Source organism: Cervus elaphus, chromosome 28, assembly GCF_910594005.1.
Source record: "Cervus elaphus chromosome 28, mCerEla1.1, whole genome shotgun sequence".
NCBI classification, from domain to species: Eukaryota; Metazoa; Chordata; class Mammalia; order Artiodactyla; family Cervidae; genus Cervus; species Cervus elaphus.
Window position 1 is genome coordinate 36,415,927 of NC_057842.1, and position 15,431 is coordinate 36,431,357.

At 40.6% G+C, this 15,431-nt stretch overlaps 2 protein-coding genes across 4 annotated transcripts in view; one reads left to right on the forward strand and one right to left on the reverse strand.

Moving 5' to 3' along the window:
• Positions 1 to 15,431, forward strand: part of TRAPPC3L (trafficking protein particle complex subunit 3L) — a 66,358-nt gene that overhangs the window by 2,732 nt on the left and 48,195 nt on the right. The window contains exon 1 of one of the 3 annotated variants that reach the window (XM_043889934.1): positions 6,054 to 6,349. The exons of the other annotated variants lie outside the window; for them this stretch is intronic. The gene's annotated coding sequence lies outside the window, so the exon portion shown is untranslated. Of the gene's footprint in view, positions 1 to 6,053; positions 6,350 to 15,431 lie in introns of those variants that run through there. 3 annotated transcript variants of the gene reach the window in all.
• CALHM4 (calcium homeostasis modulator family member 4) lies at positions 9,171 to 14,916 on the reverse strand. Its single transcript, XM_043889929.1, has 2 exons — positions 14,213 to 14,916; positions 9,171 to 9,726 (listed from the first exon to the last, which is right to left on the reverse strand). Exons 1-2 carry the CDS (start codon positions 14,768 to 14,770, stop codon positions 9,340 to 9,342), a joined length of 945 nt encoding a protein of 314 aa, XP_043745864.1. The 5' UTR covers positions 14,771 to 14,916; the 3' UTR covers positions 9,171 to 9,339.

A 15,431-nucleotide genomic window follows, 5' to 3' on the forward strand; every position in this document is an offset into this window, starting at 1 on the left:
AGAATTGAGAATTCCCTATTTAAAGGTTAATCTTAATTCTCAAACAGTTCATGTGGCTAATGTTTCATTTAGTCAGATGTTTCAAAGACTCATTACCCTCGTAAATGCAAACACCCATATGAAATTCTGATTCTGAGAGTTCCTCTGAATGGTAGTGAATCTCCGAATCACTTCCAGCCTAACTAATCTTCCTGACTGACTCGACATAAAGGGACCAGAGTGATCCTGTTACAATGTAAATCAGGTCATGTTAACTCTTTTGCTCATGACTGCTCCCTCCCCATCTCAGATTAAAGGCCCATGTGTTGACAGTACAAGCGGCTCCCTGACCATCACCTGCACCTCGCAATTTCTCTGACCTTACCTCCTATTACTCTACCACCTATTCTGTGCTTCAGCCTCACTAGCCTCCTTGCTGTTCCTCAGATATGCAAGACAGGCTATCCTCCTGAAAAGGGACTTTCTATTTGCTCTATCTGGAATGCTCTTCCTCCCACGCCCACATGGTCAGCTACCTCATCTCCTTGGCATCTTCTTCACATGTAACTTTTCAATGAGGCTACCTCAACCACTGTACTTAAAATTACAGCCACTATTGATTCCCTTTATCCTATTTTATTTTACTCATGACACTTTAAAATTACACTATGTGTTATGTTTATTCTATTAGAATGTAAATTCCTTAGGGTCAGTGATTTTAGATACTGTTGTACTGTATGATATAGGGTAGTCCCTGACACAGAATAGGCACTCAAAAAATACATATATTCTCTGAAGGAGTGAATCCTGTGCAATGATAACATGATATGGTTCTAAAAGCACTGGACTAGGGAGTTATAAAACTATAGCCCTTCTTTATAATTGAATTACCTTATGTGCTTGGATCAGACCCATCCTCTCTGGGTCTCAGCTTCCCCATCTGTGAAATGGGGCTGTTGGGGAAAATTATCTTCCTGATGCTTTCTATGTGTAAGAATCTATAATTCCTCAAGATCATGTATATACTGGAGATAGTTATGTGAAATCAGACTTCAAAGTTAGTGGTTAACATCTCTGACCCAAGGTGTCATGGCCACAGGAGTGGTGTCTGTGGATGGAGTTGTTATATTCCTAACACCCTTGACACTAATGTTTTTGAACCAAATAACAAGATGGGGGCCTCCGTTCTGGAGAACAACGAAGTAGGGACAACATGAGTTTTAAGTGGGCTGCACTTCCAACGTTGCCCTGCACGTAAGAATGATGTACATTTACATCTGTACATGTTCCTTTTCTCCAGCTAGTAAGGACCATTTCCATCACTTGTTCTCTTTTTTCTTCTTTCTCTTACTCTTCCTCCCTCTTCTCTCTGTCCCCCACGCACATGTGCACTCGCGGGTACATGCACTTTGCTTTGGATTTGAAACGGACTGAGCGGAGAAGGAAGAGAAAGGAGCAAAAGAGGTGTGGGAGAAGATAGGGTTAGTGAAATGCAACATGATTTTTTAAATGTACTTAGGGAAAACAAACTTGGAGGTTAAAGTGGAAAGCTAAAATTTAAGTCAATTATGTTTTGGGTTTCCCGAAAGAATCTAGTGAAGGTTGAGCCAGGGATGCCTGTAAGTTTGTGCAAGGTCCTGGGCAAACATTTCTGTGGGGTCCTTGGCTATACAATAAGTAATGATATTAAAAGATGTATTTTAAAAATGCATGGGCTCATGTAAGGTCCAGTGGTTAACTGATGTAGAATAATAAAGAGAGACACTTACACATTAGTTTACTGTTTAATCAGTGTCCATGCACCATCCCTTCCTGCTCAGGTTGAACACCCATCTCTTCCTGTTCTTTATCGTCAGATAAACTGGTTCCATCTAATTTCATATCTCCTACAATGACTTTTTAAAACATAGCAGTGTTGTAACTATTGTCAATACCGTGGCTCTTTGTAATTTCTATGGAAACAATATAGTTCTTGCCTCTGCAGTATTCTAATACCATTTCGCAGGTGACATCATTACTCATTAACTCCATCATCATGGTGCTGCTCCTGAACACTGGCTTCCAACAATTTTCTTGAAGAATGTACTCTAGATGATGTCCACAGATACAATTCTTACTCAGGATATGCAGGAAAGTGTAAATGATCATTTGTTTTCCAGTCACATTAGATTTACCATCTTCCAAAAAGGGCTTGATTTCTTTGGGCCATAATCACTGCATCCCTAGCCTGGGATCTGTTTTGGAGTTGGATGCACGCCGCCTTCCACAAGTTGCCACCAGCTGGGAGGACCAGACAGGAAACTGCAGCGGAGCCAGAACAACGGTCCCTTTTGCATGCAAGGAAGGAGCTGACCCACCCAGCAGAGCGCAGCGTCACCACCACCCCCACCCCCCCGCCCCGTCAGCAGCCAGAGAGAAGGGCGTCTGAGTACTTGTTGCTGCCGGCCCCACCCATCCACCCAGGCGCCCACCGTCACCCAACCACGCTCCCACCCTCACCCACTGCGGTCAGAGGCGGGCATCCGGCGAGCGGTCCACCCTGAGCGGCAGCGGTGCTGCGCCCCAGAAGAGGGGCCGCCGTCACGGCCAACTCAGACGCTGTAGCCGGAAGCTGGCTCCTCTGGTCGAAATACCCCCGGCACCCCAAGCTCGGGGAAGAGGGTCTGGGAGCGCACAGAAATAAACAAACCGGCCCAAGCGGTCGGGCCCCAGAAAATCTTCAAGGATGAGCGCAAAACGCAGAGCTTGCTGACCACAGGCAGCACAGAACTGCATACTTACTCCATTTTATTATTCTAACTCTGCCTGTAATAACTTGGATGGTTTTTGCTTTTCACTTTATCTTCCCTGCAAAATAAAGGCCTTTCTCACAGTTCTCTTAGGATCCATTAAATCATTAATGGAGTAAAGATGCTTGACATCAACAGAACTGTATGTTATACTTTCTCAAAAGCAGCTTTCTCAAATTCAAGTTATCTCCAAGGGAAAGAATGGCAAGTGTGAACTTACTAGCCAACTATTCATAATTTATGAAATTTAAATAATAAAACACCACATGGATCAGGATTATTCTTTTCCCTTTGGCATTTGTTTTCCTTCATTTCAAATGCTGGATTATATCCGTAATATGTCATAGAGTATAACATATGGTTCTGTTGATGTCATTAACTGGCAAGGACACAAGACAAACGTAATTTAAATATTTTTATTTGTTTGGATTGAAACATCTATAGAAACATAAAATGTATATTCAGCTGTTCTTTCAGCACTTTAGAACGCCTTTAGAATATTTTATATTTTTATATTATAGTATAAATATATTTGTTTTCCTAGAGCAGCGGTTGCCTAAGGCAGAGTATCAATGCATAAATGCTTATGCTAGAAAGTAACCTTGAAGAGGCCTTAATCCAAAGCATGTCACTCATGACAGGCTTGTGGGGTCATAAACTCCTGAAATGTACTGATATGTGTGTTTGCTTCCTATCTCCACTGTAGCCAATTACCACGAACTTAGTGGCTTAAAACAATGCAAATGTATTATCTTACAGTTTGTAACTGTGAGAACCGTGTATATTTCTTACTGTCAAACACAGGTCAGACACAGGTCTCAGTGGCTCCGATCAAGGTGTCAGCAGGACTATGTTCCTTCTAGAGGTTCTGGGAAGAATCCATTTCCTGGCCTTTCCAGCTTCTAGAAGCTGCCTGCATCTTGGCTCAGGATCTTTGACATCTTTAAAGCCAGCTATGGCTAATTTCTCTGACACTTCACGACACTCCTCTTTCATTGCCACTCGGCCTTTTCTCTGACTTTGGTTCCTTCTCTTATAAGAGCCCCTGTGATTACAGTGAGTCCACCAGGATATTCCAGAATAATATCCCTGTCTCAGGATCCTTAACTTGATGACATCTGCAGTGCCTCTTTTGCCATGCAAAGAATAAAGTATGATTCACAAATTCTAGGGCTTAGAATGTGAACGCGTTCAGAAGGCCAACATTTAGTCTACCGCAGTACAGTCTCTGAGGCATGTGAGCCTGGGTGGGTACGTTTGCACAGTCTCTGGATATTTCCTCAAGATGACTTTTCCCAGAATGGCTCTTCAAAGGGTCTGTGACTCAGGACAGTTTAAACACTTAACTCCCACAATTTGATCAACCTCTCTATCTTTTGGAAGGGAAATTCGTTCCAGAGAGATTGACTTTTACAAGACAGTATGAATGATGAAAGAGTGTGTTTTCCTTTGTTCCACTTTGACCCTTCATAACTATATCCTATCGAAAACAAATCGACAGATTATAGCAGTGTTCTGCCACTCCCAGAATGAGAAAGTGAACACCGGGGATTCCTGGGCAAGCTTGCAGCTAGTCTGTAGCTAATAAAATCAGTGTCGCTGGTTGTTGAGTAGTTCAGGTCCAAAGTGACAGTAAACAAGTCACTTTGCTAAGCAGAACACTGCCCTGAAAGTGAACCATTATATATGTAGGTGCAGTGAAAGTAGAAAGAGATAGGCAGGTAAGATAGGCATCTTATTTTTAAACTCAGGATGTTTCAGTGATTCACAGACAGGGGTAGGAGGAGAACCTCCTGACGTCTACAAGGCCCTGGAAGGTTTATGATATGCCTCATGTTGCTGTCTTCAGTGCTTTGGAGTGCAGGGTCAGAAGTCAGACTAGCAGGGAACTTTAGCAAAGTGCTGGACTTCTCTATCTTCGTTTACTTCATCCATAAAATGGGAGAACTTATTTTATTTGGGTCAAATAAGACTGGATTCAAATTATGAGCAATGATTCACCAGTTATCAAATAAAAATAATTATGTCATAAGAAGGCATTTTATTCATTTAAGAATTTACACCACTCTGAATTCCTTCACATTCTCTATGTCATTAATGTCATTTCAGCAATTCATTTTCTAATATGTGACTCTACCATTTTGCTGTAAAGAAAGAATGGGGTCATTTGTTTAAATTAGCTTCATAATACGTAAATACTAAGAATTCTTTTGGGCGTCCCAGGTGTCTCAATGGTAAAGAATCCGCCTGCAATGCAGGAGATGCAGGTTTGATCCCTGAGTCGCAAAGATATCCTGAAGGAGAAAATGGCAACCCACTCCAGTATTCTTGCCCGGGAAATCCCATGGACGGAGGACCTGGTGGGCTGTAGTCAATGGGCTCTCAGAAGTCAGATGCAACTTAGTGACTAAGCAACAGCAACAGAAGAATTCCTTTTACAGCGGCTGCTGTGGCCACCACTGTACTCGAGTGCAGCCATCTGTCTCTACCACGAGAGGGCAGCAGAGGAAACAAAATCTGAAAAACATTTCTGAAGTTCTAGTGAACTGAGATTAGAGTTTAATTGTGCTTGGTGGTTTGAGTCTGAGCAAGCTCCAGGATTTGGTGATGGGCAGGGAAGCCTGGCATGCTGAGGCTGAGTCCATGCTGAGTCTATGAGGTTGTAAAGAGGCCGACACGACTGAGCGACTGAACTGAACTGAGCAGAAGAGTAATTCGGGTCGGGGACAATGAAATTTGTCTCTCTGAAAGTAACATCATTGCTCCTTGGTCCAGAGGTGACATTTATAATTGTGCCCCACAGCTCATGGAGCCAGTTGTGTAGCTGTCTACTCTAAGGACAGCTTGCCAACATCTACTCCTTCAGTAACCAGTGCCAAATTTTGGTAGGTTTGTTTAGAAGCTAAAATGAAAACTCTAAACCATATATTTTGAAGTAGCAAACAGCTGCTGAGTCTTGCATTTGGAAGGCCTCTGATTGGTTGTGCTATTTCAAAGTTTTAAGGTTAATGTGATTTCCCCTTGTGCTACGAACAGAATGCAAAAAAACACTTTGTAAAATCACATTGTTGTTTCTTATTACAGTCATCGGAGAAGGCCATGGTAACCCACTCCAGTACTCTTGCCTGGAAAATCCCATGGACGGAGGAGCCTGGTAGGCTGCTGTCTATGCTGTCGCTAAGAGTCGGACACGACTGAGTGACTTCACTTTCATTTTTCACTTTCATGCATTGGAGAAGGAAATGGCAACCCACTCCATTGTTCTTGCCTGGAGAATCCCAGGGACGGGGGATCCTGGTGAGCTGCCGTCTATGGGGTCGCACAGAGTCGGACACGACTGAAGTGACTTAGCAGCGGCAGCAGCAGCAGCATTACAATCATGTGCTAGAATTTTTTTAATGGAACTGGAGACTGAGAACAGAGAAGGAAGACAAAGGTGACTAGTATAAGTATGATTCTGCAAATCAGCTTTGGAGAGCATAAGTGAGCAGAGTAAAACACGTCTAAACATCGGGAGTGTATTTGTCTCCTGGGAAGGAGGCAGCTTGGATTGTGGGAGGCAGATGTGGGAGCTGATGAAGGTAAGAAATGAGCAAGTCTGTATTTATGCCAAGCCACAGCATTTGATGTAGTATCCAAACCCACTTGGTAGCAAAATATAAGGTAATATTAGCACATAATTGATTTTAATTATATGTTTTAAAATTACATAAATCCATTAAGCATAAAGGAGAGGAAGCACAATGTTCTTAATGGAAAACTTTTGTCCAACTGGCTATGGAACAGAAGAATATTCTAGACAAAAAAAAATTTGGCAATTTAATTTGTTTAATTTGAAATAGATAAGATACAATAAAACTCAAGAATGTGTACTACCCTTTAAATGTTCATACAGATGCTACAAAACTCTTTGAAGCAATAGAGAAAAGCTCCAAAATACTTAAAATCCTTTGACAGAAAGTAAAAGATCATGATTAAGTGGTCCAAAAGATAAATTGTATGCAGTACTCTGAAACAGCTTGATTTAGAAAGTGCTTCTAGAATTTAGTGGAAAGAAACTTTCCTGGTGTCAGTATATGAACAACTATTCTTTCTGATGATATAAAGTTTTAACTTTATATATTCTGATTTTGATAACTGAAAATCTTACTAAAGAGTATTTATTCTAATTTCTGTATATTATTCTATCAGAGTATATTTCCTGAAAACTAATAAAATAACTCGGATCATGGTACAAAATGTTACTTTAACTAGTGTGTCCCAATACAAAGGAACTTCAAAGATTCTCAGAGCCATGGGATTTGGAGCTGGAGAAGACTGTAAAAAAAAGTAGCGGTGACCTTCCACAATGTGGTGGTGTTCAGTTGCTCAGTCCTGTCTGACTCTTTGTGACCCCGTGGACTGCAGCATACCAGGCTTCCCTGTCCTTTACCATCTCCTTGAGCTTGCTCAAACTCATGTCCATTGAGGGGGTGATGCCATCCAACCATCTCATCCATTATCGTCCCCTTCTCCTCCTGCCTTCAATCTTTCCCAACACCAGGGTCTTTTCTAATGAGTCGGCTCTTCGCATCAGGTGGCCAAAGTATCAGAGCTTCACCATCAGTCCTTCTAATGAATATTCAGGATTGATTTCCTTTAGGATTGACTGGTTTGATCTCCTTGCAGTCCAGGGGACCCTCAAGAGTCTTCTCCAGCACCACAGTTCGAAAGCATCGATTCCATAATAACACAGCTTCTTTATATCAGAGCAAACCAAGACCCTACTTCCATACTTACTTCTATTTTTTAAAGATCCCTCTTGTCATGTCATATCAGAATTGTATACAGAATTAGATAAGTGGAATAACTTTTCTCGGCCACTTGAAAAAATCAGTACACTATGGAATCGCAAAGAGTCGGACAGGACTGAGCAACTTCACACAACATTTTATTTAAAGTGGAATGCCAGTGAATGTCTAGAGAGGAAAGCTCAGAACCAAACTCAGTGATATTTTCCCTTCAATAGAAACAACCTAAACTACTACTGCTCCAGAAGATTGTACACTTATTCGCCTGTATACATATAAACATCTTATTAGTCTTAGAAAGGACCTCAAGAATTCATTTGGTTCAGTTCCTTCCCTTCCAGGAGATAAGGTATCATTATCCCTATTTATAGAGGTGACAGTTGAATTCCAGAGAGACTAACTAATTTGCCCAGGAAGTGATGGAGAGGGAGGAACAGGTCTCCTGTCCTGGCAAACTACTATACTGTGTATCTCTTATTGGTTAAAAAAAAAAAAGTCTTCTTAATATTCATCTTTATTGTTTCTATTAAATTTGAAAGACCCATAATTTCACACAAAATGGACTCTTCCGTGACTATAAGATTACCAAGTAAGTGACTGCATTTTAGATGGCCAAAACCTCTGGTGTCCTTGAAAATGAATCTTGAAAGTCACCTTGACTCCTGGCAGTTGGTCCATTGTCCAGTAAGTGGCCATTATTTTGTTTAAAAGATAAAGAAAAACCCTCACTTTGCTTATTTTGACCAATGAACCAGTTGTTCAAGTGACTGTGGCAAAAATCATGCATGAGACTATATATATATCAGAAATAATGAAGATAAAATAGAAAACTGTCAAATATTAGAAGTGAAAATTTAGGTAGGTCTTCCCTTTTAGAGTTTAGATAATGGATCTACAAATATAGCTTGCAGCCTTCTTTCCTAAAATGGATTTTGAGTACAAAGGTGTGATAACAAAAAGACACAGATGGTGTCCTGGTAGTGGGACACAGAGGGAAATTTCTAGAATAAACTTTCTATATCAAAGCAGTAAAAATGCTTCCACTATGGAGGTGCCACAAATAACACTTATGACACTGGTGAGGATACAATATGTGTCCATCTTTCCTTGGGTATGGCAAGATGACTCAGGACCTTCTTGCCTGGGCTTCCCCCTACATGGTAACAGTCTAGAAAGGGATTTTTTTTTTTTATCCTGATTCCCAAAAGGTCAGATATTTAAGCTTGAAGAAAGAGGAAGAAACAGTGAAAAGTCGCTGGGTATTATACAGAGGTAGAAAATTTTAAAAACAAAACTTCGAGATAGCGAAAATAATGATAAAAGACAAGCAATGCAAAGAGGAAGGGCAAAAATAATCTTTATGAGCACTTATTTTATGAAAGGCATTGTGCTGAGTACTTAGCTTGTATTATCATATTTAATTGTCATATATGTCCTCACAAAAGCTCTGAAGTAGCTGCTATCTGAGTGCAGATACAAAATAGCACTCAAAAGATATTCATTTTTGCACAGCTACTAAGTAACAAAACTAGGAACCAAATTTTGATATGACTACAGTTTTCACTTTTGTAAAAAAAAAATCAGACCAATATATGCACTACAAGACCATCAGTGAAATTTCAAAATGAGAAATTGTTACCATGATCAGATAAACTGATTTCGGAAATAGCATTTCAGATGAATGGACATAAATATCAGAACAGAGAGGAAGAGATGAAGAGATTACATGGAAACTCTGTCCTCATAAAAATAAAATATTTGAATTGTGAAAGGTGCTATGATTAAGGTTTTAATTCAATACCTCCTGATCTGCCTTCCTCATTATCCTCATCCACCCTGCCTCCAAGGAAGCTGTAGTTACCTTGCACATCATTACCCATGCAGGGAAAGCTGGGGACTGACATCTCTCTCCAGTCCTGACATGAAGGAATATGGATGTGTCTGACATCTTCATTTCCAGGAATGAAGCCAAATAGCTTCTTTATACGCTGCAGAATGAGGAGCCGTGAATGCTGTGCTGCGGCTTGTTCAAAGAGCTCCCTCTCGTTGTGGAGGTGGTTGGTCCAGTAGCGATGCTGCAGGGCGGTGAGGGGTGAGCAGCATCTTGCCAAAGAGTAGGAGACTAGGGCAGTGATGGTTGCCAAGGTGATCAGAATCCAGCCCAGCATCTTCACACAATTATTCAAAAGGAAAACAGAAAGCATCAATCTATTAAATATTCAAGAAACAACCATGATGGGAGGGATCCCCACAAACCTGAGAACTAAAATATGGGTGAGAAACTTGCTTTTCTAGGCTTTAGCATATTGACAGGTGCTATTCATTTGATCCTGGGTGCAGGTGTGACACAGGATATAGGCCCAACCATTTTCAACTTGGCTTTGGATTTTTGGATCTGGGGAATTTCCAAAGATTCTGAAGTGGATTCTAGATACTGTCCTGGAAGTGGCAAACATTATAACCTGCCTATTATCTTTGCATAAGGGACATAAACTACATTTTTTATTTTAGTTCAAGCATCAGGTGTAGGCTCATGCATTTCTTTGGACACAATATATATTTAATAATGATAGTAATGAAAATTATGATATTATAGATAATAATGGTAGTTTTGTAAGCTACCAAGCTCCATGATGTGCCAGCAAGTATTCACTGACATTTCTTCCCAAATTGCTATTTCCTTTTATTTTTTTGTGACCGAAGAAAGTCAATGAGCAAATTCTCATGTCCTTAAATGTGCAGCACCTATTGTTTTCCTTTTCATCTTCCTCTCCCTTCAAATAATCATTTGCTGGCCAGTTTTATGGTTGTTTTTGAAATATACTTTGAAAGGAAAGTCAACTAGATTTTATTTGCAACTATTTAGTTTCCACTTTTAAAGACTGAAAAGTAACAACTGTTTTCTATGCTTAGAATCTTTTTTTTCCTTTTCATTATTCTTTTTTTGTTATTTAGTGGTTGTTATGTAGAGTGAGACAGATGGGCTGCACACACTTAGGGAAGCCACCAGTCTGCAGCCACAATCTAAATGGTGAAGGTCCCTTCCACAGCTTGTGATTCAGCAACAGGCCTGGAATTACCAGTGTGTGCACAGCAAGATAGCTTCACTCTAGGGAGGCTGAAGCCTACAAAGTGATACTCATCATGCCATGATTTAACTTATTAGAGGCCAGCATGGCCGAGGAAAGGTCATCTCAGATGCCCATTAACTCATCAGCTATCATTTACTGAGCCCGAGGCTGACCTCCCACCATTTGCTGTATATAATGCTTGGTTCCTGGGACACAGGTCCAGATAATTTTAGATACATTCTCTCTTTCCAAATCTTTAAGCCTAAAGAGGGAGACAAAGTGTAAAGCCAAGAAATACAGTAAAATAGGATAGTTTTGATAGCTGCTGCTGCTAAGTCTCATCAGTCGTGTCCGACTCTGTGCGACCCCATAGACGGCAGCCCACCAGGCTCCCCCTGTCCCTGGGATTCTCCAGGCAAGAACACTGGAGTGGGTTGCCATTTCCTTCTCCAATGCATGAAAGTGAAAAGTGAAAGGCATAAACACAAAGCCCAAGGAAGGACAATGAAGATACATGAACTTGTTTAAAGGAGAAGAGTGTCAGGGAACACTTCCCAGAAGAGATGATGCTCAAACTTAAATTATTAAAGACAAGCTCACCAGATGCAAGAAGTTGAGGAGATTCCAGTTAGGGAAGAAGTCAGAAGAAGAAGAAGCATGTGAAGAGTTGGGAAAACCCCAAGAAGTTGAATTCACAAGGTCATAGGAATCATGTGGGGAAATGGTCAGGGGCCACATATTGAAGGATATTGTATGTGAGGCCAAGAATCTGGATTTGTGCTTAGGCTGGTAGAAAATCATTGAAGGACTTTATATGGGTGACAGTGCGGGGAACAGGGGGGTGGAGGGAGGGTTCATCATTCAATTTGCACTTAGAAGATTTTGGCATGGGTATAAAAGGTAGATTGAAATGGGATGAAATAAATGTCCAGAAGGTACAAGCAGAGACAGGATTTAAACTTAATTTGATCTGGTGGCCAACCCAGAATTATCCAACGAAGATAGTACATATTCCTCAAATGAGATTGGAGTTTGCAGTAACTGTAGAAGGTGGGAGGGCAAATAGAAACAGCCCCTGGTCCTTGGCTAGCTTGATCAGCCATTTATTAGCTCTATAAACTTATGAAAGTTAGAAACTCTTTGAGTTTCAGTTTCCTCATCTGTAAAATGGGGTTGATTATACCTACCTCTGAGGATTATGAAGATTAAAGATATAACATATTTGTACACTATAGACTAAGCATCTCAATAAATATTAGTGGTCAATAAATATCACTTAGTTGCGTCCAACTCTGTGACTCCTTGGACTGTAGCCCACCAGGCTCCTCTGTGTATGGAATACTCCAGGCAAGAATACTGGAGTGGGTTGCCATTCCCTTTTCCAGGGGATATTACCAACCCAGGGATCGAACCCTGGTCTCCTGCATCGTAGGCAGATTCTTTACTGTCTGAGCTACCAGGGAAGCCCAAATATTGGTGGTGGTGTCACTAAATCAAAAAATCCAGTTGCTCATGGTACTGAGAACTCTAAAAGTCTTTTCACAGAAGTCTGTGTATCATTAGACAAGATGTTTTATTTTGACCTTAAGAACACCTTACCATTGTGTATTACACCTTAGTTTTTTAAAGCAAGAACATTTTTTAAAATCAAAATTGTCGCATTGATTTTTTCGCTTTTCACAGCTCCTCTGCTTGACATTTAAGGCCAGTATAAATAGGTTGAGACAAATCCTTTCTCAATAAGATTTCTAATTTTGTTTCAACTGGTCCATATGTTAAAACTTCAATATTATTGTGTTGACAGTAATTTTTTCAACTATATCATCAGCACTTTTAAATTTCAATAACTCAAAAGTGATGGGTCAAGAAAGGCCTTTGCAATAGTAGTTTAAAAATTAATGTGTTTTTCTCAATATTCTATAATAATGTATATGGGAAAAGAATCTGAAAAATAATAAAAGGATAGATATATGGGTATGTATAACTGAATCACTTTGCTGTATACTTGAAACTAACACAACATTGTAAATCAACTATGCTGCAATATAAAATAAAAAGTAAATTAAAAAACATTAATGTGTTCTTATGGCATTGCAGTGATTTGAAATGTGTTTTTCTCCCAAATTCCTGGGAGAAACTGATAAACACCAATGATTCTTTCTGTACTGACAAAAATGTACTTTTACATCTTTAGATTTAACCTATAAACCTAGTAGGTTTAGGCCTTCCCCTCACTTGACTCCACTCCCTCCCACAAACCTATCTAATGACACTAAATTTAGAACTATCATCAGTGTTTATTTTTTAATTATAATTAAGCCTCCTGTAATTTTAGATGTGATTTAAATATATAAGAATGCATATTTAAGAATATACATGCAGAAAGATGGAATTTAGTAATAATATTTTTAATAACAATATCTAAAATTCCATGTTGAAGAAAAGTTCTGACCAACCTAGACAGCATATTAAAAAGCAGAGACATTACTTTGCTGACAAAGGTTCATCTAATCAAAGCTATGGTTTTTTCCAGTAGTCATGTATGGATGTGAGAGTTGGACCATAAAGAAAGCTGAATGCCAAAGAATTCATGCTTTTGAACTGTGGTATTGATGAAGACTGTTGAGAGTCCCTTGGACTGCAAGATCAAACAAGCCCATCCTAAAGGAAATCAGTCCTGAATATTCATTGGAAGGACTGATGCTGAAGCTGAAACTCCAATATTTTGGCCACCTGATGCGGAGAACTGACTTATTGGAAAAGTCCCTGATACTGGGAAAGATTGAAGGCAGGAAGAGAAGGGGATGGCAGAGGATGAGATGGTTGGATGGCATCACTGATAAAATGGACCCGAGTTTGAGCAATCTCTGGGTGTTAATGATGGACAGGAAAGCCTGGTATGCTGCAGTCCATGGGGTCGTAATGAGTCAGACACAACTGAGTGACTTAACTGAACTGAAAATTCCTTGTTTTTAATATATAATAGGTTCTGAACACAGTACTGAGTGCTTTGGATGCATTAACTTGTTTATTACTCACTCCAACCCTATATGACAGATCGTGTCAATAATAGCTCCATTTTACAGCTGAGAAAAGTGAAGCATGGAGAAATTAGATAACTTGCTTAAGGTTTTGCAGGTTAATACATGGTAAAGCAAGCCTCAAATGCAGGTCTGCTGACTCCAAAGCCCAACATCCTAACCATATTTATGCAGCCGCTCAGTAGAAATCTAACTGATGAGTGGCATCCAGTTTGTGTTCCATAACCAGACAATATGAGAAGCAGCAGGAATGGAAAATGTTTCCAGTGATTGTAGTTAAAATGAGATTGCTGTTGTTCACTGGCTAAGTCCTATTCAGTTCTTTTGCGACCCCGTGGACTACAGCCCGCCAGGCTCCTCTGTCCTTGGGACTTCCCAGGCAAGAAGTGGAGTGGGCTGCCATGTCCTCCTCCAGGGGATCTCCCCTACCCAGGGATCAAACACTCATCTCCAGCTGCAGGCAGATTCTTTACCACCGAGCCTCCAGGGAAGCCCCAGTTAATACGCGATAGCAGAGCTGAAAGTAAGAAGCAGGAACTTACCTGTGACTGGTATCTATGTAGCAGAGCTACTTCGTCTCTGACCAGGATCATATTGGATGGAACTGATTTGCAGCACGGAAACCCGGCTAGGATCTCTTGCCGTTCGCCCGCACTGATATTGTCAAACACTCGGTAATGGTCCACAGATGCGAATTCGCTTGCCGCACATTCGTAGTACGTGCCGGTCAGCAGGGTCACCGCCAGCCACGTTAATGGAGCAACAAGTGCCCTTCCGGTGATGCCGAAGAAGTGAAGGCAAGCCAGCCTGCGCTCCAGGAGGCTGATCTTCCGGAGCTGAGGGACACAGCTGCAGCAGTATTCACTGGCGATTGTCCACGTCTGGCTTCTCAGAGCAAAGCCGGCAACCAGAAGGATTAAGGCAGGAATGATCAGAAAAGCAGAACCATAGTAGAAATTTTTCCCAGCCTGACAGGGACAGCTGAATGTGAAAGAGGAGAAGAGCTGTTGCCCACCGATGGTCAAAGCAGCAATCAGAGTGTTGATAAAGGTTCCACTTCTCTGCAGAGAAGACACAATGTCACAGAGAGCTGGGCTCATCTTGGGAAGCTCCTTCACAAATCAGCTCCTAGCCCTTTCTGATCATTAGACTCACCAGCTATAACCATTTTATGGGATCTTACTGGTTTAACTGGTTGTGTCAGGCAATCCAACATCCTTACATGTTTAAAGGATTCTAGCATCTTTCCTTCTGTACTGTGTGAATCCTGAGCTAATAAATGAACTTCAGAGTACAGCCCGAGGGACCTGAGGGAGAGATTCATCTAGCTTGAGTGACAGGGGAAACTTCTTCAGTATCTCTTTCTACTAAAAAGAGGATTGCAAAGCAAACTGCTGCCATCTTTCTATGTGCTCCTTTGCGTGACACAAAATGCCTAGCACCAGCAAATACAGTATTGAAGAAAATCAGAACATTCTTACCCTTGTACTGGTCCAAGATTTTGTTACCATAAAATTACAGCATAAAGAACTGTGGAAGTTATCTAATACTAGAGCAATCCAAATTTAGGAGTATCTGATGCATCCATAATTTCAGAGTTCTTCCATATAGATTCCAAAAGTTTTCCCAAAAGAGATGAGTAAGACCTGGGTACCCCTAAAGTCAAATCACAACAAAAACATTCTACCTTTGCATAAAAATATATTTGTGTTGACAGAACATAATATAACAATGGGTTGTCTTAAAAGTTAAGTTGCAAAT